At 30.9% G+C, this 13,124-nt stretch overlaps 6 protein-coding genes across 6 annotated transcripts; 2 read left to right on the top strand and 4 right to left on the bottom strand.

Annotated features, from left to right (window-relative positions):
• Positions 1–375: 375 nt before the first annotated feature.
• On the bottom strand, positions 376–2,910 carry BX663DRAFT_512696 (armadillo-type protein). Its single transcript, XM_051528047.1, has 9 exons — positions 2,570–2,910; positions 2,366–2,517; positions 2,033–2,281; positions 1,735–1,971; positions 1,559–1,673; positions 1,349–1,493; positions 1,195–1,295; positions 800–1,137; positions 376–715 (listed from the first exon to the last, which is right to left on the bottom strand). Exons 1-9 carry the CDS (start codon positions 2,838–2,840, stop codon positions 449–451), a joined length of 1,875 nt encoding a protein of 624 aa, XP_051381866.1. The 5' UTR covers positions 2,841–2,910; the 3' UTR covers positions 376–448.
• Positions 2,911–4,605: 1,695 nt separating this feature from the next.
• Positions 4,606–4,984, bottom strand: BX663DRAFT_512695 (uncharacterized protein). Its single transcript, XM_051528046.1, has 2 exons — positions 4,891–4,984; positions 4,606–4,828 (listed from the first exon to the last, which is right to left on the bottom strand). Exons 1-2 carry the CDS (start codon positions 4,971–4,973, stop codon positions 4,681–4,683), a joined length of 231 nt encoding a protein of 76 aa, XP_051381865.1. The 5' UTR covers positions 4,974–4,984; the 3' UTR covers positions 4,606–4,680.
• A 170-nt stretch (positions 4,985–5,154) lies between these two features.
• On the top strand, positions 5,155–5,976 carry BX663DRAFT_436681 (ribosomal L27e protein family-domain-containing protein; the record flags this gene model as incomplete). Its single annotated transcript, XM_051523199.1, has 5 exons — positions 5,155–5,181; positions 5,366–5,420; positions 5,520–5,688; positions 5,750–5,834; positions 5,902–5,976. 5 exons carry the CDS (start codon positions 5,155–5,157, stop codon positions 5,974–5,976), a joined length of 411 nt encoding a protein of 136 aa, XP_051381864.1.
• Positions 5,977–6,272: 296 nt separating this feature from the next.
• On the top strand, positions 6,273–7,358 carry BX663DRAFT_512689 (ribosomal protein S2, flavodoxin-like domain-containing protein; the record flags this gene model as incomplete). Its single annotated transcript, XM_051528045.1, has 4 exons — positions 6,273–6,291; positions 6,355–6,468; positions 6,567–6,643; positions 6,723–7,358. The coding sequence occupies 4 exons, from the start codon at positions 6,273–6,275 to the stop codon at positions 7,338–7,340; spliced, it is 828 nt and encodes a 275-aa protein (XP_051381863.1). The 3' UTR covers positions 7,341–7,358.
• Positions 7,359–8,761, bottom strand: BX663DRAFT_456130 (uncharacterized protein; the record flags this gene model as incomplete). Its single annotated transcript, XM_051523854.1, has 3 exons — positions 7,359–8,395; positions 8,477–8,575; positions 8,675–8,761. The coding sequence occupies 3 exons, from the start codon at positions 8,759–8,761 to the stop codon at positions 7,460–7,462; spliced, it is 1,122 nt and encodes a 373-aa protein (XP_051381862.1). The 3' UTR covers positions 7,359–7,459.
• A 1,181-nt stretch (positions 8,762–9,942) lies between these two features.
• Positions 9,943–11,889, bottom strand: BX663DRAFT_487159 (uncharacterized protein; the record flags this gene model as incomplete). The annotated part of the gene is made up of 3 exons (XM_051524721.1): positions 9,943–11,132; positions 11,563–11,599; positions 11,863–11,889. 3 exons carry the CDS (start codon positions 11,887–11,889, stop codon positions 9,943–9,945), a joined length of 1,254 nt encoding a protein of 417 aa, XP_051381861.1.
• Between the last annotated feature and the right edge of the window lie 1,235 nt (positions 11,890–13,124).

Below are 13,124 nucleotides of genomic sequence, written 5' to 3'. Positions count from 1 at the left end.
ATATAATAATAAAATAATATTTATATAATCTGTGTACATTAAAATGATTGTTAACAATAATGAAAGAATAAGCCATGGTTAGGTTGAAGCCATAAATACATATATATCCTACTAGATAAATGTATGTGCGTACAATACTTGAATAGTCTTTTTTTCTGTCTAGTAAAGCCCTTGTTTCATTGTTTTATAATAATATGTATTCATATTTACTTTTTCTTTTTATTTGCAAAACAAAACAAAAAAAACAAAAAAAAAAAAAAAAAAAAAAAAAAAAAAAAAAGAGGGGAAATAATAAACAGACGAAAAGCGAAATTTATTAATTGCTTTGTGCTAGTGATAATAATAAAAAAAAAAAAAAAAAAAAAAAAAAAGAAAGAAAGAAAGAAAGAGAGAAAGAGAAAAAGAGATAGAAAGTATGTATGAGCGTAAAGTAAATAGTAACAAATTTTTATTTTTTGGTACCTGTTATTAATGCTTTTTCTGCAAAGAATCTAACATCAACATCTAAATCTCCACAAAGCTTCTTAAGCGCATCCATAACTTCAGTAGAAATAAGTTCAGTTGTAGTTGGATCTTGTTTCAAAATAGGTATAAGAACCTCTAAGGCTTTAGCGACATTAAATCTAACATTTGGAATAGGATCATCAACAAGCCCAATTACAGTAGGAAGAACCTTTTCTTTGATAATATCAGGTGTAAGAGATACTGCCATTGTCTAAATACATACATACATATACATATAAATATATAGATAACAATAAATATGTTATTCATAATAGCTTAATAGCCATATACTTACCGATAAGGTGAAAAGAGTTGTCATTCTATAAAGATAATTTTCCTTCTGAGCCATCTGCATAACCTTAGGTAAAACGGTATCTTTAGCCCAGTCATAGCCAAATATTCCAACTAATTTCTTTAAATTGGTAGTTGCTGCATCACGAATGGAAAAGACAGCATCAACCAACCATGATAAACATAAATTAAGAAGCTTCTCATCAAAGAAGTCTACACCTATTTGTGATGCTAATAATGGAATATACTCTATAATCGCAAGCCTGACTCTCCACTGTTTGTCTTCAGCTAATTCAACAATAGCAGGTAAGAGTGATTGAGAAAGACGATCTACACCAATAACTATCAAAGAAAAAGGTTCAGTTTATAATTTGTCTATTCATATTAACAATCAATTACCTTCATTTACGTCTTCAAGCTTAGATATAATATTAAGTCTAACATCTGGAAAGTCATCTTTAAGCAATTGAAGAAATAAGGGCAAAAGATATTCAATAGTCCTAAGTATTAAAAGGTAAATAACATAACATAATATAATATAATATTCACATACAATTCTTTCCCTAAGATAGGAGCGAATCCCTTGATATTTAAAGCTACAGCAGCACGAACATGCTGGTTTGTATCAATAACAAGATCCTTAATACAGGGAAGAATTTTTTCGATGGTAACTGATTGGTCGATCAATTTTGAAAATGCTAATAAATTATAATAATTGAGTTTTTGTTCAAAATGAATAGAGACTTTTTTTTTTTTTTGTTACCTGGTGCTTGCCCAACAGCCAAAATTTTAACTTCCCCTTCACTGTCCTTGATAAGACTCACAAATAATGAGACCATTTCTTCGCGCGTAATAGAGTCACCTAAGGCTTTACAAAGCTAGTATAATATAAATATATATACACAAACACACACACATACATATATATATATATATCACCTCTGCAAAATGTTTTGCTACCATATATCTCACTCTCCATGATCTGTCTTGTCCTAAAGCTTTAAGTGTAGCTAACAAATATTGCTTACATTCATCAGGGTTAAATATCTTTGCAATCTGTATTAAATCTTCTACAGTCAATAGTCTGACAGTGTCTTGATCATCCGTTGTAAGTCTAAGGAATAAGGGAAGTATTTGATTAATAAGTTGTTGTTTCGTTAATTCTTTCGAAAAATCCTATAAAATTAAAAATAATATTATATGAGAAAAGCTAATATCAAAGATTCAACACACATACAGCAAGTGCTTTTGCAGCAGCTCTCTTAACCATAGGTGTATCATCTTGGATGAGTTGAGCAAATGAACTTCTTAGTTCGTTCTGTTCTTCTGTTGTGCATTTAGAATATACAGTTGCATATAAACCGCATGCTGAAATACGCCCTGTAAACCAATCTGCTGAAGTTAAACGTTTCAGTAAAGGAAGAAAATAATGTGATATCTGTGATGAATTAAGTAATTTGACAATTTTATTCATTGATTCTACAGCCTAATGATGTCAATTTTTTTTTTAAAAAAAAAAAGGTTCCTTTAAATACACGATATAAATATATTTGTGTATGTATACGCTTACTTTATCTCTAACAAGAACTTCTTCAACAGTTGCTAAATTCTCCAGAGGGCTTAATAAATAATGTGCAAATTCAGGACCACCAACATATTCAGAAAAGTTAGCAAGTTGTTCTGCAACTGCTAAGAGGACTTCATCTTCATCGTCAACAGTTTCTGAATATTAAAAAGTTAATTTCGAATTCATTACATGTATATAAATGTATACCATTAAGAAAGGGTATTAGCTCATCTCGTGTTCTTTGAGGACCTAAAGCCATAGCGATAGTCCCCAAGTTTTCAATAGCATTTAAACGTAATTGGACATCTTCATTTTTTAATTCATCAACCAAGACAGCAATAGGATAAAGCTCTTGTTCTTCACTTGTCCTTCTACTAGCCATACCCGGATTATTGTTTGAAGTTTCCACAATAGATGATGGTGTATCTGTATTTACTATAGACTCGGTACTATTAGTTGTTATTTGATCAACTTCCATCTTGAAAGAATAAAAATAAAATAAAATAAAATAAAATAAAATAAAATAAAATAAAATAAAATAAAATAAACAAAATAGAAGGGGCGGAGAGAGACCTGCGATTAGCATGTTACCATTTTTTATTATTATTATTATTAAAGGCCCGCACAAATAATTATAACTGTTGTCTTGAAGTTTCCATTTTAACCTCATGAAGAAACTAATACAGATGTGTATGTACCCTGCCATTTACAGACTATTTATTGCTAGACTCTCTATTCATCAGAACTAAGCTATGATCAACTGAGAAGGTATGATTTGATATTCATTAATCAAATCAAAGACGACTTCAGACTACTATCTTTAAAGTCATTTTTTAATATCTTCAGAACAGTTGGTTTACAATGCTGTCAGCACTAGCATAAATGGTGTTTATTCAGTGAAAATCTCGTCAGTTGATAAGCAGCTTCCTCACACTATTCTTCACTGCAAAATTCACAGTGCTTTCCACATGTACAAAAATAAATTTTATTGCTATATTTTGTATCATTATACTGTGTAGTAATAACTTGAGATTTCTTAAAAATTGAATATTTAGGCATGCTTACAACAGTTGCAGATTATCAACTTTTGACAATTGATGCATGATGCTTGGCATCCTCTAGGAAATATATTAAAGTAGTAGATGCCACTTCTATAAACTACCAAGCAAGTAGATATTTTATGCTATGAGTATAGTTTATTTTATTTTATTTTTTCAACATACTCGTATATACTGAATTGGTATTTCTCCACATAGTTTAATAATAACTAAAAAGAGAAATAACCTTACTACTATTTTATTAAACTTTCTCTCAATTTATTTCACAAACAATACCATTCATTATCAACACTAAACTTGATCACTAAAGAACTAAAATGAAAAAAAAAGGGTCTAGAATTAATCTTCATTTTGCTTACTGAATATAGTTGCATTCAACAATAAAATTATACATTCTTCTCTTTCGTCATCAGGAACACATGTCAAGTTTTTTTTTTAAAAATGCCAAGAGTTGCTCTTATTAGGCAGAGAAAATACTAGTTTAAACACACTTTTGTCTGCTTCAGAGTTGAATTGTTTCAAAGCAGGACTTTTTTTTTTCTTTACGATGATAGATTTACCGAAGAATTAATAGAATAGAAAATGATCTGGCAAACCTTTTTTAAACTTAAATACACTATTAGCTACAATAACGTTCTCTTTATCCTTAACTATACCTTGATCCTTTTAATTTGAGTGAGAATTTACTATATCTACAACATTCATCTGGATTCTTTAGTAAATAAGTAAATACATTTACATATTGTAACAACTGTGTTCGTAGACCGTCACTGCAAAAGACAATGTTAAGAAAGCGAAAGTGAGGTAGGGGGGGAAAGGTGTAATAGTATTAGTGCTAATGTGCACATACTTTTTTAGAATTCGATCTACATATTTTCACATTGGTTTTATTACTTGTATCATTGAACATGCGTACACATATACGTATTTCTTTTACAAACGTAGTATTATATCTTAGATTTGTAGTATTCAATAAACTGTTTCATTTTTTTTAGAATGCCTTAAAATGATCTTGTACCTGTATAAAATTAGACTAGTATTAGCAATATCAAACTATGTATACAATGTATTATTTTTACGGTCTTGTGACAGGTCATTATAACAGCATGTATCAAAAGAAAAAAAGAAGAAAAAAAAAGGGGAGGAAGTATGAAGTCGAATATAAAAAAAAAACGTTACGACAAATAAGCTTAAAAAGTAGTATTATAAAGGCTTTATTATAAACTGAGAAAGAGGGGTATTTAGTGATGTATATTCTTGTCATTCTTTATTATTGTATTTCTCCTTTGTAAAATAAGACGAATGTTTCAAATATGCAATGGTCATGTCAAATATCCATTCGCCTACATTAAGATACTTATCAACATAGTTACGAATAGTACTGCTTTCAATCTTAGACGTTGCTGGTCTTTAAGCGATAAAAAAATTAGATATTTTACATGTAAAAAGAGAAATACAATAAAACTTAACTGTAGACCAGTAGAACGTTTAATACCAGCTAAAATAGTTGTTATTAAAATAGCATCAAAAGCATAATGAACTAATTTGCTCATGTTAATGTTAATTACAAAAAAAAAAAGGAGCTTGTTAACTCTTTTTCATCAAACTCTTTTTTTTTTCTGACTAATATTTAAACTCAGAAAGCGGATACTTTGATGTGCAGAGACGATATAGCTCACAAAGTACCTGTCGAAACTCAGATTCTTCCTCTTCCTTTACATACTACTACCCATAATGGTCAAGTTCATCAAGGCTGGTAAAGTATGTATCAACTATATTAAAAAAGAATTAAAATACGTTATGGATGAATGGAAATATATCAATAATGGATGGATCGATACATTTTTTTTTTTTTTTTTTTTTTTTTTGCTGAAAAATACATCAAATTTTCATTTCATCCAATTCAAATGAGGAAACTGGAATTAATATAAGCTCTGTTTATTAGGTTGTTGTTATTTTGCAAGGTCGTTACGCCGGCAAGAAGGCTGTCGTTGTTCGTAGTAAGCATCAGTTTTTAATAATTAGAAATGAGGAGAAGAAATGACAGAATTCAATTGACGTATTTTGTTTATTTTATTTTATTTATTTTTTCTATGTAGACCATGATGAAGGTACCAAAGACAGACCTTACGGTTATGCCGTTGTTGCTGGTATCGAACGTACTCCTCTTAAGGTTACCAAGGCTATGGGTAAGAAGAAGGTTGCTAAGCGTTCCAAGGTTAAGCCCTTCATTAAGATTATCAACTACAACCACATGATGCCCACTCGGTAAGTAAATACAAAACACAAAATTATTTGTATTTGTTTATTAATTGTTTGTTTGTATTAGTTACGGTTTGGAATTGGAGCAAATCAAGGGTACTATTTCCGCTGATACTTTCAAGGAACCCACTCAACGTGAAGAATCTAAGAAGGTAATTTTTTTTTTTTACTTTAAATTTTGTTGCGCATGTTTATCTCATAGTTTTATTATTATTTTAGGTCATCAAGAAGCTCTTTGAAGAACGTTATCAAACTGGCAAGAACAAGTGGTTCTTCAGCAAGCTTAGATTCTAAGTTATTTGATGTACAACCATTTTTCTAAATAAATAAAAAAATTAAAAATAAAATTACATAATATTGCATATAACAATAAAGTGTGTTTGTTAAGCTGTCAAATTTGTGTTTAGTTGGCTCGGACAATTGCCGGACAATTTATACCTTTTTCATTTTATTACCAATTAACCTGCGTGTATCAAATTAAGAAACCCTCTCTTTCCCTGCCAACCTTGTATGTATAAGCATCCATCCAACAATAACCATCTTTAATAACCATCCACTTTTATATTTGTAGATAAAAGCAGATTATCACGATGTCCCGTGTTCCTACCCGTAAGTAAAAGTGTGAGCTATCAGATATCCATTTCATTAATTCAACAATCAACCTATTCTTAGTTCTTAACGCCACTGAGGAAGATATTCAACTTTTGTTGAGTGCTCAATGTCACATCGGTACCAAGAATGCCAACATTCGTATGGCTCCTTATATCTATAAGCGTCGTGCTGATGGTAAGAATTGTCGAAATGCAGAGTAATTCTTTTGTGTGTGTTTTTTTTTCCTTTTTGGACAGGAAGAGCTTATTATTTTTGTGGATTCTTTTTTTTAGGTATTAATTTGATCAATATTGGTAAGACTTGGGAAAAGCTCATCTTTGCTGCTCGTGTCATTGCTGCTATTGAAAACGTAAGTTATAAGTTATGCAATCATTTATATTCTAAAGAATGAGAAAACTGAATGTATTGTATGCATATGATATATATAGCCTCAGGACATTGTTGTTATTTCTGCTCGTCCTTATGGTCATCGTGCTGCCCTTAAGTTCGCCAAGTACATTGGTGCTGAAGCCATCGTCGGTCGTTTCACTCCCGGTACTTTCACTAACTACATCACCCGTTCTTTCCGTGAACCTCGTTTGGTCATCTGTACTGATCCTCGTTCTGATTTCCAAGCTATCTTGGAAGCTTCTTATGTCAACATCCCCGTCATCTCTCTTGCTGATACCGATGCCTCTCTCAAGTTTGTTGATGTTGCCATTCCCACCAACAACAAGGCTAAGCACGCTATTGGTTTGATCTACTGGCTCTTGGCTCGTGCTGTCCTCCGTCTCCGTGGTACTCTCGACTACAACACCCCTTGGGACGTCATGGTCGATATGTTCTTCTACCGTGATCCTGAGGAAATTGAGAAGGAGAATGCTGAAGCTGAAGCCGCTGAAGGTGGTGACTTTGCTGCCACTGCTGAAGCTGCTGCTGGTGAATGGGCCGTTGAAGGTGATGCTGAAGGTGTTGCCGGTATTGCTGCTGCCGCTGACTGGTCTGCTCAACCTACTGACTGGGCTGAAGAGACTGAAGCCCCCGCTACTTCCTCTTGGGATGCTTAAATTTTAAATAAAAGTACCATTTTATAATCTGTTTTTTTTTATTTATTTAAAAATTTCTTTAATTGTTATTATAAGAATATATACAATAATAATTTTTTAACTTATATAATTAAATAAGTTTATTTCATAGAAACTAATTTGACGTCAAAAACGAGAGTAGCATTCTTAGGAATATCAGGAGGTGCGCCACGCTTACCATAAGCCAAAGGAGCGGGAATGGTCAATCTACGTTCACCTCCAACCTTCATACCAGCAACACCAATATCCCAACCCTTAATAACTTCACCGCGACCCAAAAGGAAAGAGAAAGGCTTGCCTGAGATATTCTTATCAAAGACCTTACCGGTAGTAAGTTTACCGATATAACGCATGCCAACTCTCTGACCAGCTTTACAAGAAACACCCTCACCGATCTTTACATCTTCAATTATAAGACCATTAGGAAGCTTAGTAACCTTCTTCTTAGGTTCCTCCTTCTTCTTAGGTTCCTCCTTCTTCTTAGGTTCTTCCTTCTTAGGCTCTTCTTTCTTAGGTTCAGCCTTCTTAGGTTCAGCCTTCTTAGGTTCAGCCTTCTTGGGCTCTTCCTTCTTGGGTTCTTCCTTCTTTACCTTAGGTTCAGCCTTTTTGGGTTCAGGCTTTTGTTTTTTAGAAGCTTGTTCTTTACCAGCAGTTTCTGCAGGACGCTTCTTATTAACAACAGGTTTTTCTTCTTCCTCTTCCTCTTCTTCTTCTTCTTCTTCTTCCTCTTCTTCATCATTTGAATCAACTTCTTCAGCAGAAACAACTTCATCACTATCAATTTCTTCATCAGAATCACCTTGTTCATTTAATAAGGCTTGGATATCTTCGGGTTTTGTACCAGGGGGGAATTGCTTCAAAAATTCTTCGGCATCAAATTCTTCGTCATCAGATTCAGAATTATTTTCGGAGTCTAACTCTTCATCTTCATCGTTGAAAACGTAGTTACCAGTTAAATGAACAACATTGGCGCCCTTGACAGAAAAGGTAACTTCTTCACCTTCGACAAAAGTAATATCCAAAGCTTGTTGTTCAATCTTTTTATATAAATAAATATATGATGAGCAATTTATACGGTATTATGCAAATAATTTGCAAGATTGTTAATTTTAGTTTACCTTGTTAGGAATTAATGTACAAAGAACAAATTCTTTATTATCTACAACAACAGAAATGGTTGTACGCTTATTATCTTTTACTTCTTCAGTAAGAGAAGCCTAATGAAATAAATATAAAAATAGTTAGTAAAACATGGTTAAAAGAAATAGAATCGTCACGCAAAAAAAAAAAAAAATACAAGAAAACGTTTAACATACCATGGCAATACGAAAAGGTGCAGATACAACTTGACTATAAGTCTTTCCAGGATTACAAGCTAATCCCCAAAAACCTTGAATGCTCATGTTTATTTAATTGATGATCAAAAAGATTAAACAAAGAGAAACTGTTCTGGTGAGAAAAAGAAAAAGAAAAAGAAAAAAAAATAAAAGTCACTAATTTTGCATCAGCCACCACTAGTTAACCCCTTCCCTAATTTAGTTAATAGTTTTTGATTGAATTTGACAGCAACCAATAATTAAATTAGTTGTGCTTGATGCCTTTAACTAATGCGTTCTTATCATTTCCTAATAATTTTAGTTGTAATGGTATACTGAATTCTTAGACCAGTCTTTTATATATATATATATATACATAAAAGTGATATTGTGAATACACTTGTAAGGAGTTGAGTTATATTCGAATATAAGCAATTGTCTTCGCAATTAAATCAACTCTATAGCGATAATATGATATATAAGACAGCAAAAATCACAACCTTTCCTATATTAAATTTATGGATAACAATAGAGTTATACCTTTAGAATTATTCTTATAATATGAGTATCCCTTTGTCCAATAAGTCAAAAGATCTTCTGAATCCTGATAAAGTTATTTTTCATGAACATACCATCTATATGACTATCTCTTGAAAAATGTGAGAGGACACTCTTTGAGCTTTCTCAAATTCCATTTGTCAGAAGGTATTATTCCTTCAAGTCCGTTCTATATGGCATTGAATAGTTTATAACAATATCCCTACCTGTTTTTTTTACTTTTGGAAATATTAACTTGAAGATCCTCTCAAACTGTCCTCTTTGGTCTGTCTATCTATGATAATTTAAACTATCTCCTAGTAGGTCGTTCTTAATAATAATAATAATAATAAATACTTGCAATTGAATAATCTTCCCTAAATTATTCGCTGGAATACTTTTCTTACCTATTTTCATACATTTCATTAACTGGTAACGGTTGTATAGCTAACCTTCATATAATTTATCTTGTTATCTTATTTTTTTTTAGTTCGTTTTCTCTGTTGTATCATTTTCAGTACCCCAAATTGTAGACAAGTATCTGTTCACTACTTTGATTCTAAAGTGAATGGACGAATATAGATATTTATATATTTATATATACATATCTGGTAACAGCATATATGTTTTCTGATTTCTTCTTTCCAGTTCCTTTCCACGTCCTACACATCTGTCTATGTGGAGAGCATGCATATGGAAATATATGATAATATTATTTTCATTATTTTATTTTAATAAGAATAACTCCAATATTTATTCATGGGTGATAAAGTTTTATCATTAGACAGGATTATTTTCCTAGAATGAAAAAAAGGAGAGCCAATATCTTCCAGTGCATAATATGTTCTTCTGCCTTGGTTAATAAGCCTCCAATTTTCTATTTGAATAGGGTATTTCCTTGATGAAAATGGACTAAATTCAATAACCCTAATTTTCTCAGTAATACTCGATATTATCTTTAATACATAAGTTAAATAGTTAGCATCAGTAGTAAGAGGAGTGTGCGCCAAGTTTAGGTAAACTACATTAGGCAAACGAACTAAAAATCGCTTTAAAGTTCTTAAACTAATGTTCTGACAATAAGCAATCGAGAAATATCTTAAATTTGTAAAATAATGGTCCTGTTGCTCTGCAGTTATTAATATTTGATTTAATATTGAATCGTCTAGATGGGTATGGCCACTCATATCTAAGGACTGAGTTGTATGTAATCCAAATCTGATTATCTTTGAAATACATTTACTACAAAATTGAGAACCACCGATACCATTAAAGTCCATGTTGATGTTCAGTTCTTTTAGCTCTCTGCAGTTGTTTTGTAAGAAACATATTAAAGGGGAGCAGCAGGAAAGTGAATGACATCCTTGTAAGTTTAAATGCGTCAACTTGGTCATATTTTTAAGATGCAAGAAGAGCTCACTTGTTATTTGGGTATATGCTAGGTCTAGCTTCCTAAGTTCTTGATCAACAGTAGACAGCTTTTTAAAAAAGGGTATAAAGAAATGTTCTTGTGAAAGAGCCATACACATATAAAATGAAATATTTTCAAGCTCTCTTGGAATTGACCAGTGATCATTTACTGCATCTTCTAACTCATCATTATCTAGTTCTTCAATTGCTAATTTCTCTACCACTACTAGTTTTCTTTTTTTTGTTTTTGGCTTAAAGAAATCTGCTATCGTTTGTGTACAGTTCCTATCACAAAATCCAGTCAAGTCGATTGTATTCAATCTGTTTTGTTGACTAAAGATAATTTGGATTACTTTAGGTGATGCAAATACATGCATTATTTCTTCGCCTATATACAGCTCTCTTAATTGATAACAGCTATTAATTAAAGTCGAAATTTCATCGGCTATAATGATAGACTTTGCCTGGTCCTCCGTCCAACGTGATCCTCTTGCTGTATAACTAGATAGATCTAAACAACGTACATGCCTACTAAGAAATTCATTTTTCATTGATTCTTTGAATGATAGGTATTGTCTAGGGGAGGTTATCATGACATTCTTATACAGTAAGCAAACTATAACTGAGTGAAATAGGTGATTTACTTGACAAAGTAATGCCTTATCTTTGGAAGATAAACAGTAATGTGCTATCAATTCAATTAGCTCAGTAGAAAGATTTAACATATATGTGTGTACGTGTTTTATGTATGTATGTATAAAAGAAGAATTAGAGATATAACTTAGTAGTGGAAAAAAAAAATAAATAAATTAGAGATAAAAAGACTAATAGAAACAAGATCAATCATGTTGTATTGTTTAAATTTCACACGATAAGAAACGCTAATGAAGCAATTTGATTGGATTATTACATCAGTCTATTCAAATAATTGGCTTATTTACACGTTATGTAATCATTATGATAAACATTAGTCATATACTATATGTGTTTTTTTGTAATAATATATGTATATAGATATATATATATGTATATAATTGTATTGGGTCTCTACCATATGCATATGTATGTATGTATGTATGTGTAATCAAATACTGATATTATATATGTATATATATAAACAAGACTATAACACTACCAAAGAAATATAATTGAGGTTATATCAGTTAGAATATTCGAACACATAATTGTTTTTCACTAAATATGTTTACTGTTATATTGTGTCATTTGACTATAAAACATACATTATTAATAGAATTCTGCCATATCATGTGTATTGTTATCAAATGAATGTTTAACAAATAATTGAAAAGTTCTTATATGTATATAGTCTTGCATTTATAGTACGTATGGCCCATATTAACAGATTTGATCATTCAATTAGTAGACTATTTGATAAAAAAAAAAACACCAACGAACATGCCAGAAATCATCTAATCAGCAATTTTTTTATAAATGAATGACACTTAGGCTTTTAATACGGATAGAGAGGCTCTTTATTTAAACATTTGGAAGAAGTATCATCAGAGTGTTAGATTGATTTTTTTTTTTAGCATGCACCAAGGAATACTCTTATACACCTCAGAAATCCTTGTATGTAAATCTTCTTTATCACTAAATATATCAGGCTTAACTCTGTTCTCAACAATAGACGAAAATTGTTCGATATTTAGTTCAGGCAAATCAAGTTACTTGTTAAATAATTATTATTATTTTCTTTTCTGTTCAAAGACATGCAAATGTTCACATAATTTCAAACAAAAGAACTATTCATTTTTTAAGGTGATTAAGAAATATTCGGGAAAGATATTTTAGTATTTCTCATATTTACAAACTTCTAAAAAAAAAATGAGACCAATTATTATGCATACCATTTAGTTGCTATTTATTTACATTAGTTATAATTTTCTACATAAATAAAATTACAGTATAATATTGTATTTTCTTTTTCAGTATACAATTTAAGAAGAAATTCTTATTCGCTATCTATAAATAAAAATTTTTGAGCTTTTAGTAGTATCACAGATCTCTAGGAGAATAAAAGATTGAACGTTCCTATAATATCAAAGAGGATCAATAATAGAGTGTAAATCAAAACTTTTTATCAATGTTATGAACGTCAAAGTTTTAGAGTCTTTGGAATTTATAAGAGCTCCATCATTGAATGAACTAACAGCTTTTCTTTTCATGATTTTACTGATAGATAGGTTATTATTACTTAATTGCACATTATCAGTTTCAGACTTAAAATGAACGTAGTTTAGTGTCTTGTGTAAATATTGCATGGTTAGTACTTACTAGCATATTCAAATTCAACAATATCATCAATCTCTTGCCTCTTCAAATTATTTTAATATAGCTCCTCAGACTCATTCTCCTTTTGTTAACGGTTTCATTTAAAGACAATAAATAATTAGCTATATTATGAGTGCACTCCTTAGATTTATAATCCAAGCTTTTTTTTTTTCGCATTTCGAAATAGGATTTTATTATGCATATTTAGAAA

This window comes from Cokeromyces recurvatus (assembly GCF_025118155.1).
Source record: "Cokeromyces recurvatus strain NRRL 2243 chromosome Unknown BX663scaffold_16, whole genome shotgun sequence".
In the NCBI taxonomy this organism is placed as follows: domain Eukaryota; kingdom Fungi; phylum Mucoromycota; class Mucoromycetes; order Mucorales; family Mucoraceae; genus Cokeromyces; species Cokeromyces recurvatus.
The sequence above is the reverse complement of the archived record's forward strand: the minus strand, read 5'-3'. Positions and strand labels throughout refer to the sequence as shown.

Bases quoted from the DNA above. Each gene is read 5' to 3' on its own strand.
- BX663DRAFT_512696 (XM_051528047.1), bottom strand. From the start codon at position 2,840: ATGGAAGTTGATCAAATAACAACTAATAGTACCGAGTCTATAGTAAAT. The intron at 2,282-2,365 runs GTAAGCGTATAC...TGACATCATTAG, and splicing joins AAGTTCTTGTTAGAGATAAA to GCTGTAGAATCAATGAATAA. The intron at 1,138-1,194 runs GTAATTGATTGT...TTTCTTTGATAG, and splicing joins GCTTGAAGACGTAAATGAAG to TTATTGGTGTAGATCGTCTT.
- BX663DRAFT_512695 (XM_051528046.1), bottom strand. From the start codon at position 4,973: ATGAGCAAATTAGTTCATTATGCTTTTGATGCTATTTTAATAACAACT. The intron at 4,829-4,890 runs GTTAAGTTTTAT...TATCGCTTAAAG, and splicing joins AAACGTTCTACTGGTCTACA to ACCAGCAACGTCTAAGATTG.